This window comes from Pelecanus crispus, chromosome Z, assembly GCF_030463565.1.
Source record: "Pelecanus crispus isolate bPelCri1 chromosome Z, bPelCri1.pri, whole genome shotgun sequence".
NCBI classification, from domain to species: Eukaryota; Metazoa; Chordata; class Aves; order Pelecaniformes; family Pelecanidae; genus Pelecanus; species Pelecanus crispus.
In genome coordinates, this window is record NC_134676.1 from 24,844,023 (window position 1) to 24,855,981 (window position 11,959).

At 43.3% G+C, this 11,959-nt stretch overlaps 1 protein-coding gene across 5 annotated transcripts in view; it reads right to left on the bottom strand.

Annotated features, from left to right (window-relative positions):
* Nucleotides 1-11,618, bottom strand: part of TRIM23 (tripartite motif containing 23) — a 29,112-nt gene extending 17,494 nt beyond the window's left edge. For 2 of the 5 annotated variants that reach the window (XM_075725833.1, XM_075725832.1), the window contains exons 1-2: nucleotides 11,517-11,618; nucleotides 10,413-10,575 (exon numbers count right to left, since the gene is read on the bottom strand). In XM_075725833.1, the coding sequence (XP_075581948.1) occupies nucleotides 10,413-10,575; nucleotides 11,517-11,618 (265 nt within the window). Of the gene's footprint in view, nucleotides 1-6,999; nucleotides 7,003-10,412; nucleotides 10,576-10,793; nucleotides 10,975-11,516 lie in introns of those variants that run through there. The other 3 variants (XM_075725836.1, XM_075725835.1, XM_075725834.1) reach the window with 2 other exon arrangements.
* Between the last annotated feature and the right edge of the window lie 341 nt (nucleotides 11,619-11,959).

The following is an 11,959-nucleotide window of genomic DNA, read 5'->3' on the forward strand; positions in this document are numbered from 1 at the left end:
CAAAGTCACCCTCCTGCTGGTTGGCCCATTCTCTTCTCTCATTCTCTTCCTAAATGAGAAAATTAGAATCATAGAATATCTCAAGTTGGAAGGGACCCATAAGGATCATCAAGTCTGACTCCCTGCTCCTTGCAGGCCTACCTAAAACTAAACTGTGTGACTAAGAGCATTGTCCAGATGCTCCTTGAACTCTGACAGGCTTGGTGCCATGGACACTTCCTTGAAGAGCCTGTCCCAGTGACCAACCACCCTCTCAGTGAAGAACCTTTTCCTAATGCCCACCCTCAACTTCCCCTGACGGAGTTTCATTCCATCTCCTCATGTCCTATCACTGGTCACCAGAGAGAGAAGATCAGCACCTCCCCCTCCACTGCCCCCCATGAGGAAGTTGAGGCTGTGATGCGGTCACCCCTCAGCCTTCTCTTCTCCAAGCTGAGCAAAACAAGTGACCTCAGTCGCTCATTCTAAGTCTTGCCCTCCAGACCTTTCGCCATCTTGATCGCCCTCCTCTGGACACACTCTAATAGTTTGATGTCCTTCTTACATTGAGGCGCCCCAAACTGCACACAGTACTCGAGGTGGGGCCACACCAGTGCAGTGTAGAGTGGGACAATCACCTCCCTCGACTGCCTAGCTATGCTGTGCTTGATGCATCCCAGGACATGGTTGTCCCTTTTGGCTGCCAGGGCACACTGTTGATTCAACTTGCCATCAACCCAAACCCCCAAATCTCTTTCTGCAGGGCTGCTCTCCAGCCTCTTGTCCCCCAGTTTGTATCTATAACCAGGATTACCCCAGGATTAAACGTCTCCGCTTTGCCTATGCCCTTATTTGTGAGGTGACTGACCACATCAAGCAACGGACCAATGTTCTCTCTGATCCTTCTTTTGCTGTTAACCTATTTAAAAACACCCTTTCTGTTGTCCTTCACAGTGCTGCCCAGCTTAAACTGTAATCAAGCTTTGGCCACACAAATTTTCTCCCTACAGTGGTGAACAGCATCTCTGTAGTCTTCCCATGTCACCTGTCCCTGCTTCCAATGTCCATACACTTCCCTTTTCCGCCTAAGTTCTAGAAGCGGACCACTGCTTAGCCAAGCCAGTCTTCTACCCTGTTTGCTTGACATCCGACACCCTGGAAATGCCTGTTCCTGTGGTCTTAAAAAGTTATTTACATCTAATATAGAAAGCACCTAGCAACTTCCTCTCAGTGGAGTTATTATATATAAAACAAGAAAATCCATATTTTAGTAGTTTGCTATCAGACATTCCTCAAATGGGATGTTTGCCATTTTCAAGGACTGAGTACACAGAATCTGAGGTTCTCTTCAATATACAACATCTAGAAAGTTATGTTTGATTAACTGTAATAGGCTGACTACCACTGCTGAATCACAACGATATACTTTTGGAAATCAGGAACAATCAATTAAAGATAGACAATCTCAGAATAGAGAGGTGTCTTTAACGGAGCTTAGCATAGAATTCACTATGAATTTCCAGAATGAGTGTCACTTCTGTGTGTAGGTTTGAGGGGTTTTTTTTCCTTTTCTTCTTTAAAATCAGCAGATCAACTTTTGATGTTGTTTACTACCCAAACTAAACCCTTATTACAGTTTACAATCAGTTTAACTCCTAACTGACATTAACAAGGCTGTTCATATATAGCATCAATACATGCCAATCCAGATAGAGGGTGTAATTACTCGCTAACAATTCCTAATGTGGGACAACTAAAGAAATGCACGTGCTCTTCCTCCAGCCTCAATGCTATGATGAGCTCTTCTACTGTTGTCACAAGGATTTTATTATCAGTTCACCAAAATTGGTAGAAACGTATATATAAACCAATCCTCATTAAAACCCCTAAACATCCTATTTTCCTAACAAATATCACTGAGTTGACTATGACCTTGTAGCACTATTTTTACCAGCTCTTGAAACAACTTACCTGAGAACAAAGACAAGCTCAAGAAATTACCCAACATTACTGCTGAATACTAACAGAACACTTCTTTGGTGTGCTGAAAGGAAGGCAAGATGTGGACATTAGTTTTATCACATAACATGGCCCTTACCTCTTTGTCAGTTGTTTACGTAAGTGTACAGAAGGTACTAACTTCAGGAAAAGTAATAGGGGAGGGCTTGCTACCTGTGCATAGAATGACAGAAGGCACAGTACTGCCCAGGGTAGTGACAGATGTACATATATGTAGCTAAGAAGGTGCCTGGAAATGCCACCTTGCATTTGAACAGAATCTGAAGGACCTGAAATTGACTCATGTATTTTATGATGGAACTTTTCATAGAATCATAGAATCGTTTAGGTTGGAAAAGACCTTTAAGATCATCCAGTCCAACCATTAACCTACACTACCAAGTTCACTCTAAACCAATCAAGGGTAGGCTAGACTAAACCATGTCCCAGAGTGCCACGTCTACCCGTTTTTTGAACGCTTCCAGCGATGGTGACTCCACCACCTCTCTGGGCAGCCTCTTCCAATGCTTGACTACCCTTTCCATGAAGAAAGTTTTCCTAATATCCAACCTAAACCTCCCCTGGTGCAGCTTGAGCCCATTTCCTCTCGTCCTATTGCTTGTTACTTGGGAGAAGAGACCAACACCCACCTCACTACAACCTCCTTTCAGGTAGTTGTAGAGAGCAATAAGGTCTCCCCTCAGCCTCCTCTTCTCTAGGCTAAACAACCCCACTTCCCTCAGCTGCTCCTCATAAGACCTGTGCTCCAGACCCTTCACCAGCTTTGTTGCCCTTCTCTGAACACGCTCCAGCACCTCAATGTCCTTCTTGTAGTGAGGGGCCCAAAACTGGACACAGTATTCCAGGTGCGGCCTCACCAGCGCCGAGTACAGGGGCATGATCGCTTCCCTGCTCCTGCTGGCCACACTATTCCTGATACAAGCCAGGATGCTGTTGGCCTTCTTGGCCACCTGGGTACACTGCTGGCTCATGTTCAGCCAGCTGTTAACCAGCACCCCCAGGTCCTTTTCTGCCAGGCAGCTTTCCAGCCACTCTTCCCCAAGCCTGTAGCCTTGCATGGGGTTGTTGTGAGCCAAGTGCAGGACCTGGCACTTGGCCTTGTTCAACCTCATACAATTCGCCTCGGCCCATCGATCCAGCCTGTCCAGGTCCCTCTGCAGGGCCATCCTACCTTCCAGCAGATGGACACTCCCACCCAACTTGGTGTCATCTGCAGACTTAGTGAGGGTGCACTCAATCCCCTCATCCAGATCATTGATAAAGATATTAAACAAGGCTGGCCCCAAAACAGAACCCTGGGGAACACCACTCGTGACTGGCCGCCAACTGGACTTAACTCCATTCACCGCTACTCTCTGGGCTTGGCCACCCAACGTAAGAAAAGAAAAGGTTGCTGCAGTTACTTTTTAGAGTGTGAGACACCACTATCTGGACAAAACTGCATATGCATGTTTCTTTTGTAATTCAAGTATTTGTTTCGTACTTCATGCAAGCACATCCATCTAAGAATACGAGCCAAAGTTTTAGTGAACTTCCGCTATTCACTGTAAAAAAATAATACATACTACAGTTCTTTATTAAATTCAAGTAACCGCTTTATTTGATTTATGCTTTGCTTCAAGTATGATCTGGAAAAGACAACTTTAGAAAACAATGCCAGATCTGGAAAAAAAGTTGGGCTGTCTCTCATGATCCAGATGCAAAGACTAGCAGAACAGCAACTGGAGCCTGAGGTTCGTTCCAGACGATGCCTAAAAACTCTTGACATTTTCAGTCCACAAATGTGGTGTCTGACAGAAGTCTGCATCTGACATGAACTCACAGAAACCATATCCCACGTGTTCTCCCGAAGAGAAAGCCCAGGCTATTTGAGTTGCCTGGTTCTCCTGAGTGTTGTTTCATAACTCCTAAATTATGCTGCCCTGTGTGCATCTGCATCCTCTGCACCCTTCTGGAATTCAGATGTCATCCTACTAATCCTATATAGACATTAAGTCTTCCTTCTTCAGTACTGAGATTTTGATGGATCATTAGAGTGAAAGTGCTCGTCCAAATGAACACAGACACCAACTACTACGAGCAGCAGGCAGTTATGAGAACCAGCAAAATGAAGTACCCGTCCCAAATACTCATGTTTCACTGCTCCTCAGCTCCGTACACATAGCCATAGAAAAATCAGCATTTTCAAGGTTCTAATAATATGGATCTTCAGTTCCCACAGGAGTCTGGATTTGCAGCACATAGAGTATACTGCTATAAAGGCTCTTTGTAGAACTACACAAACACTGTTCAAATATAGATACTGCAAAAAAGGCAATGCTTTTAAAAGCTAGATATGTTACAATATCTTTTGTAAGGAAGTACACACAAAAAGAAAAAAAAAAAAACAAACCAGATCTGCAAGTTGTCCTATCTTCAGCTTGTTAAGCATTATTCTCTGTACTGGTTTTGGCTGGGACTGAGTTCATTTTCTTCATAATAGCTAGTATGGGGCTATGTTTTGGACTTGTGACCAAAACAGTGATGATAACACATCCGTATTCTAGCTATTGCTGAGCAGTGCTTACTCAGCATCAAGGCCTTTTTGTTTCTCACACTGCCCCCCAGCAAGTAGACTGGGGGTGCACAAGAAGCTGGGAGGGGACAGAGCCGGGACAGCTGACCCCAACTGACCAAAGGGATATTCCACATCATATGACATCCTGCTCAGCAATAAAAGCTGGGGGAAGAAGGAGGAAGGGGAAGGACATTCACAGTTACGGTGTTTGTTTTCCCAAGTAACCATTACATGTGATGGAGCCCTGCTTTCCTGGAGATGGCTGAACACCTGCCTGCCAATAGGAAGTAGCAAATGGATTCCTTGTTTTGCTTTGCTTGTGTGCACAACTTGTGTTTTACCTATTAAACTGTCTTCATCTCAACCCACTTTTGCCCTTCCAATTCTCTACCCTGTCCCACCGCAGAGGAGTGAGCAAGTGGCTGTGTGGGGCTGAGCTGCCCACTGGGGTTAAACCACAACATTCTGTTTTACTTCAAGAGCTATGAAACAAGAAAAAAAGAGACTGGCTTTCAATCTTAACACTTCAAAACTTGTTTGAAATACATGCAAGTGTTTTTACTACCTGACAACATTTTTCCTGCAGTACTGTTTCAAAGAGCAGAGCTGCATTACATGGCTAGGCACAATTACATGGAAGACCGGAATGTTCACATGCCAACTGTTTTCCCATCAAGGGGAGCAGAACAAGAAGTTTCATCAGGTGCATGCCACATCTGGCCAAAGTGAGGGCAACAATGCTATGGTACCTCTGAAGAGCAATGTGAACAGGAACCAACATATCCACACTGTTTAACTTACTGTTTTGTGTAGCTTCCAGTTCTGTTATGTGAAACTTTCTTTCCTAGGCATTTTTCCCTACAGTTTAAGCCATCAACCATAATATTCTCAGCAGCCAAACTCAAAACAGAAGTTGTGTGCCTCACAGATAAAAGGCAGAGTTCAGAGAACAGGTAAATGGATGAATACTGTTTTCCTATAGCTATAAATGGGAGCATACATAACCTCTTCTCCCCTCCAACACCCTCAACAGGTACAAAACAATCTGACTATCTGTTTAAAAAAAACCACTTACTAGTAAAAGACTATTGATTTTAGCACATCTGCTGTCTCTGGAAATGGGCCTATCAAGGCACTGCTTAGTAACTTTGAAGTTAGGTATAAAGCAAGGGCATGTCAGTGCCCTCTGCAGTTATCAGTTCTATGGTGGAAGCCTTCACTGGTACAGATAACATTACCAACATCTAATCTAAGCTAGTGCACTCCACAAAATAAATTGCGAACAAAAAAAAGAAATATTTTAACTTTTGTTTACCACAGATCTTGAAGGAGTTTACAGAAGTTATGTTCTAGTCCTCCACAATTACAGCTAGCACCAGCAGTCATCTGCCTTGATATATTCTGACTTCAGAGTTTACACAAAGCAAGGAAGAGTCAGCTTTTATTACAAGTTAAGAAATACAGAGCACGATATCCACTTTTAGAATCTAAATCATGTCAAACCAGTTTGTTAATGGAGTCTGGATTTGCTGACACTGTATGTAGACAGATTTCTAGACGCTAACTCCCAGAAAGCAACATACAGAAAAGTGGCTAGATTGTTCTCTTCTACAGTGTTTAGAACAGCACTGTCCCATAGCAAACTGACTGTGCACAACCTTCAGTTACTACAGTATATAAAATACTCACATTAACAGTACACCCATATAATGATACTAACGTGGACCTCGTATCTCCAGATTAGCCACTAACCCAGATAGCCATTAATAGCATAGTATATATGGATGTACACGCACAAAAAGGATAAACCTACTTTTGAAATATATTATAGAAAATTAGCCTTTAAGCAAACATTGTCTTAGCCTTTAAGCAAACATTGGATAAGGCTGAGAGAGGAAGAAGCTCTTCAATCATTACGGAGTTTCTCACAAAAGTATTTTCTTACATAGGTTTTAATATGTTTATTAAAAATAAAAAACAAAGTAGTATTCTCCTCAGTTTACGTTCTTGTATCTGATTTTAATCATGCTAGTTCTGTTCCATGTCTAGCATGAAGAGAAAGCCAAGCCAGGAAGTCAAAGCATACATATTTGAGAAAAAGTCATTTCACTTCTTTTTACACTAAACCTACTATAAAATTACTATGTACTCAACTTGCACTTTTTCAACACACTGATCAGGTGTTTATTTCATATTTAAAAACACTAAAAGATGAGTAGTGTAAACACATCTATTTAATCTATTGGACTTCAGCTCAAATTCTGCTTTGGTCACAAACATGAAAGAGTCTAGTGATCTCATCCTTGTGCCTACAAGGGATGTTTGTGCCCATTAGAAAACCACTACACAATCTGACTGCTTCTTCTCTAAAGAAGAGTAAGACATGAATAGCAGGAAGTGTGTACGCCAGGAATGAGATAGCAACAGAGTGAATATATTAAGACCAACTCCAGCCAACAATACAAATGTCATTTTCAAAAGCATCAAGCTTGTCTGAAAAAGGATTATAAATAATGCAAGGAATAAAGGAACAAATTTTGTCTAAATGTCTGAACAAAGCTGAGAGAATCTTGTTATAGCCACATTTTCTTGCACAATGTTTTGAAGTTTTATCTCAGCACTCAAACACTAGCAAAAGAGTATGTAGATGTAAACAATACCAATGGGATGGATTCTACAGAGGATGCCAATACCTGCATACATCAGTTCAACAAGCTCTAATGATAGAAAAGTTTCAGCCCTGTAATGTGATGGTAGGGAGAGTTCACCTCATGAACCATTAAAGGCTTCCTTAGCAGAGCCGCTCAGCTAAAGTCAAAAGCCAGAGCCTCCAAAGCTGTTACACAAGCACATCCTTCCCAACAGTTCCCTGGTCCATGTATTAAAAAAAAAAAAAAACCAAAACCAAACAAGCCACTAATCCAACACAGAAAGAAGAGGGAAAGCAGTTTGCAAGAAGCGATTCACCTCTTCTCCAAAATCACGATACTTTAAGGAAAAGGCTTTTAGAGCAGTCTCTTCTACAAAGGCCATTTTATAGTTTTTTCCCTAAATATATTGCCTGAGTCAACATAATCTCCAGAATACATGGCTTCAGAATTTTGCAAATTGAAAAAGCTTTTCCATTACATCTTTGTGGTTAAAGAATGTTAATCCAGTTGAAGATAACCACTAGACAGCTCACATACTTTCAACATGTACATATTCATTTAAAATTCTCCACTAGAAGAATAGTCATGGGCAATTTAATTAAAGAACTCCCAAAATCCCCCCAAAAATCTATGTATAGTCTACTCTGCAAAGTACTATGGTTTGGGCAGGCTTTAGTCCTCCCGGTTCATTACTCAAGATTTTCTCCCATAGCAAGATTTTATGAACTATTAGAATATTTTGCTAAGCACGTAAGTGATGTGTTGTCAATTTTCACTTGTAGACTCCATATTTCCAGAAATCTTGATAGACAAAAGTATTTCTAACCCTGCCTTACCATACAGTTACATATAGAGAGAAGAGACAGGCCAATAAACTTAAACCAAACATTCACTTCAGAATGGAGAAAATACAGCTATAACTACACATATGTAGATCCCTGAGTATTTCTTTCAAAGAGTTCCCAAGATTCCTTGGGAAAACTTGGACAAATATAGGATTAAGTGATTTAGCAGTACGAGCAAAGGAAAACAAGCAAGTCTATCTGCTGAACTGTATAGGTTAAATGACCAAGTAAAAGCATCTGTAAAATCCACAGTTACTGATTAAGCAACTTGGTTCAACACAGGTAGCTTTATGCCCTGATGATACAGCTTTTCCTTCAACAGAACTTTCTCTTGGCAGTGATCCTGTACTCTAGATTTAGATACTAAACAGTTTCCTGAGACTACTTCATTAAATGGCAGAATGGCAATTGCAGAAGTGGGTAAAAATGGAGCTCACTTTCTCACATGCCCTGTGAGGGGAGGGAAGGATGAGAAGTTCCCTAGGCCCAGAGTTGCCATGCCTCCCTCCCAGCTCAACTCCTGAGCTCTCAGAAGGAAACAGAACTATGAGTGCAGCACATTTAACCAACAGCAGTCACTACTAGGTCATTAGAGCAAGACAACAAATGCACAGACGCCTCAAAGGGAGGGCCATGATGAGCTGCACTCCACAAAACACCCCATTTTTACATGCTAGAAGCAGTTATATTTCTTAAGACAGTTCTTATGGACCTGGTAAGACTAAAAGTGGCTATAACCATCTTCTGCCCCAAATCACCAGGCAGAACATTTTTATTCACTTAAGTATTTTTACTTTCAAGCTGTTTTGCTAAAATTTTCTACCTATCAGTTTTTTGAACAACTGCTGGTCACAGCATATCATCCTTCTTTCTAGTACTAGCCAGTAGGATGCAAGTCTACTATCCTAGACACAAAAGGTGAAGCTTTTCTTCCCCCTTCCTACCTATAGGAGCCTTACAAGTTTAATAACATGTCACTGTGTTTCATCAGAAGCTCCTCAGTATTATGCAAGATGAAAAAACTTTAAATGTTTTTATACAGCTTCATTTTTGTTAAACCTGAAACCCACAAAAAAACGTTAGAATACTTTCACATGCCTGGGAAAAAAATGCACAATAAAAACTAAGAAGTGACAAGTTCCCTACAGTAATAAAAATGTACTTTTACTTCAGAAGATACAAGCAGAGGTCTTGGACAGAAATGTTTCACAACAGCAGGACTGAGCCTTGTGCTCTAACATTCTCCCCCTTAAAAGCACAGTTGAAGAAATCTCGTGCAGCTGTATAGTCATAGATAAGAAGTAAAACAAATCGTGACTCTTTTAAGCACATCTTCTAGACTGGCAATCATTCATGTTGCTCATACTTACCACCCCACCCCCCAAAAAACCAAACCGCTCTTTCATATGAGACTGATACGTCTTTTCCTGACTCCTATTTCCATGAAAACAACCCACAGGGTGCCTTAATATTCCTCTTAGTTTGGTCTACATGCTAGCAGATTCTCTTAATGCAAAGTAAATTCTTATTTGAGCAAATTTGGTATTTAAACACTTCTTTCATGGATTACTAGATTAGAGATCTCCTTCTCTGAGGATTCTCCTCCTTCCAACAGCTCTTTTCCCTGTGCTATTCAAAACTGCTGGAGCCAGTTCTATTAACAAGTTCTTCTTGGTACAAAATCTTCTGATAACTCATTTTCTCTGTAACCCTATGTTAAATAGGCAGTTCTTATTCTGAAGGAATTATAAGCATGTGTCATCTTTTGCCTAAAATAAACTTCCACCGTTGGATAAAAGCTGTCTTATCCTTTCAAATACTGTCTGCAGACGCTCCTACAGTAGAGGAATTCCTGTTGATAGCCTGCTATTATCAGTTATTGCATGTATAGAATTACATTTTAAAAAAACAGTTTGTTATCACTGATACTTCCCTCTGTATCACTTCATCACGAATCCAGACAAATCTGTTTGTCAAATAAGCTACCTATTTAATTGCATGCTTTATTTAGTGTTTAAGAAAGACAACAGGAAACTAACATCCATTCAAGAACCCTTAAACACTAATTTAAAAAATAGTACTCCCTTTGTAAATACAGGTCTACAAAAAGACTTTAAGGTATAAAGCTTGCAAGCCCAGGTTCAAGAAGAGAAAAAGAAAGTCAAGATTTTATCTTTATAAGATACCTATTTGACTAGTGCTTAATAGTGCTATGAGCTTCTCCGCATGAAAAGGAACACTCCACATTCATTACTTGGAAATATTATCACTAAGTGGAGCACTAAGAATCTGTATCTAGCATTATCTTCTAGATATCCTTGGCTAACAGGTTCTAAGAACCTTAGACTTACATTTTCTTACCTAGTTCAGTAACTTGTCGATCAAATGGACAACGAACCGCTCTGCCATGAAGGGGAAGCCGGGTAAGACAGTCATGGCAGACAGTATGGCCACACAAAAGCAGCCGGGGAACTTTGTCACCTTGCAAAGAAAATACATCTTCACAGACTCCACACTCAAGAACCTGCAATTTAATAAAAGCCCATTAGGTTTTGAGCTGACAAAAAAGCAAAACTTCATACAGCAAGCCATATGACATAGTTTATTTTACAGAAGTTCCTGCAATCACAACAGACAGGCTGAGTCATTAATTTTGCTTTGTACACACAAATAACGACCGTATGAATGATATTAAAAAAAAAAGTAAATAGACCTGAACATTCTAACTCTTCAGCGTCCCACCTGATCACCACTAGTTCTTGCCCACTTCATTTAATGTGCTGCCGCAAGAAAAACTCACTGGTCAAGCAGCACAACTCAGTAAGCTGAAACGTCCTCGCAGGAAAAGGAAACAGAGGGCAAGACCCTGTCAAAGCAGACTATCAGCGGGTGGAGAAAGTTTCCATTCATTGCTGATGTGCATAAAAAGGTCAGTCATACCAAGTTGCCTATTTATGAAGCTACAAATGCAGCATCGAGGTGGCAGGAACAAACACCAGGGGACGGGAACATCTTAAGCCACTAACAGAAAGCAAAATCGTCATTTTGGGGGGAAAAAAAAAAAAACCAACCCAGCGCCCGACAATACATAGGACAATACGTCAGCTAACCACCTCAGGGAGCCCAGGCGTTACGCTTTCTCGGGGACAGCTCCCCGCTCTGAGGCAGTCACCCTTCCCCTCACGCAGCGGCCTCCCCCCTCGCAGCCCGCTCCCAGGCACCCCACGGCAGCGCGGCTCTGCGCGGACGAGGCGGGGAAAGCGCCTCCGAAGCGGCCTCCCGGCCCGCCCCGCCCCGAGCCGAGCCGAGCCCCGCCGCCTCAGGGGACGCCTCCAGTCCCGGAGACCCCGCGCCACCCCTTCCCCCAGCTAAGGCAGCGACGGCGCAACCCCGGCCGCCACAGCCTGCCCTGCCGCAGGAGGCGGCCGAGCCGGACAGCGCGAAGGGCCGCGCAGCCCGTCTCACCTTCACTGCGGCGCCAGCCGGGCCGCGGCCGCTGCCACCGGAGCCGCGGCTGCCATCCAGCCCGGCGCCAGCCCCGACCTTGTTTACACCTAGGGCCGCCATCTTGGGAAGGGCAGAGCGGAGCGGCCAGCGGCAGGAAGGAGCCAGGCGCCGGCAGCGGCACCCCCGCTCCCCGGGCGCCGCCCCGGTCGGCGCATGCGCACCCCCGCCGCCGCGCCGGGCCGGTCTGCGCCCGCCTCCTTGGACCCGCACCAGAGAACTACGGTTCCCGTCGTGCCGCGCCGCACAGCTGCCCCCATGGCTTCTGAGGACTACATATCCCAGCATGCAAAGGCGGAGGCGGTGCCCCCCCTCCCGGAACGCCCAGGGAGCAGCCGTCCGCCCGCGGGGGAGCGGGAGGCAGTGCGTTCTGGGGGCTGTAGTTTCGCCCGCCGTGCTGGGTG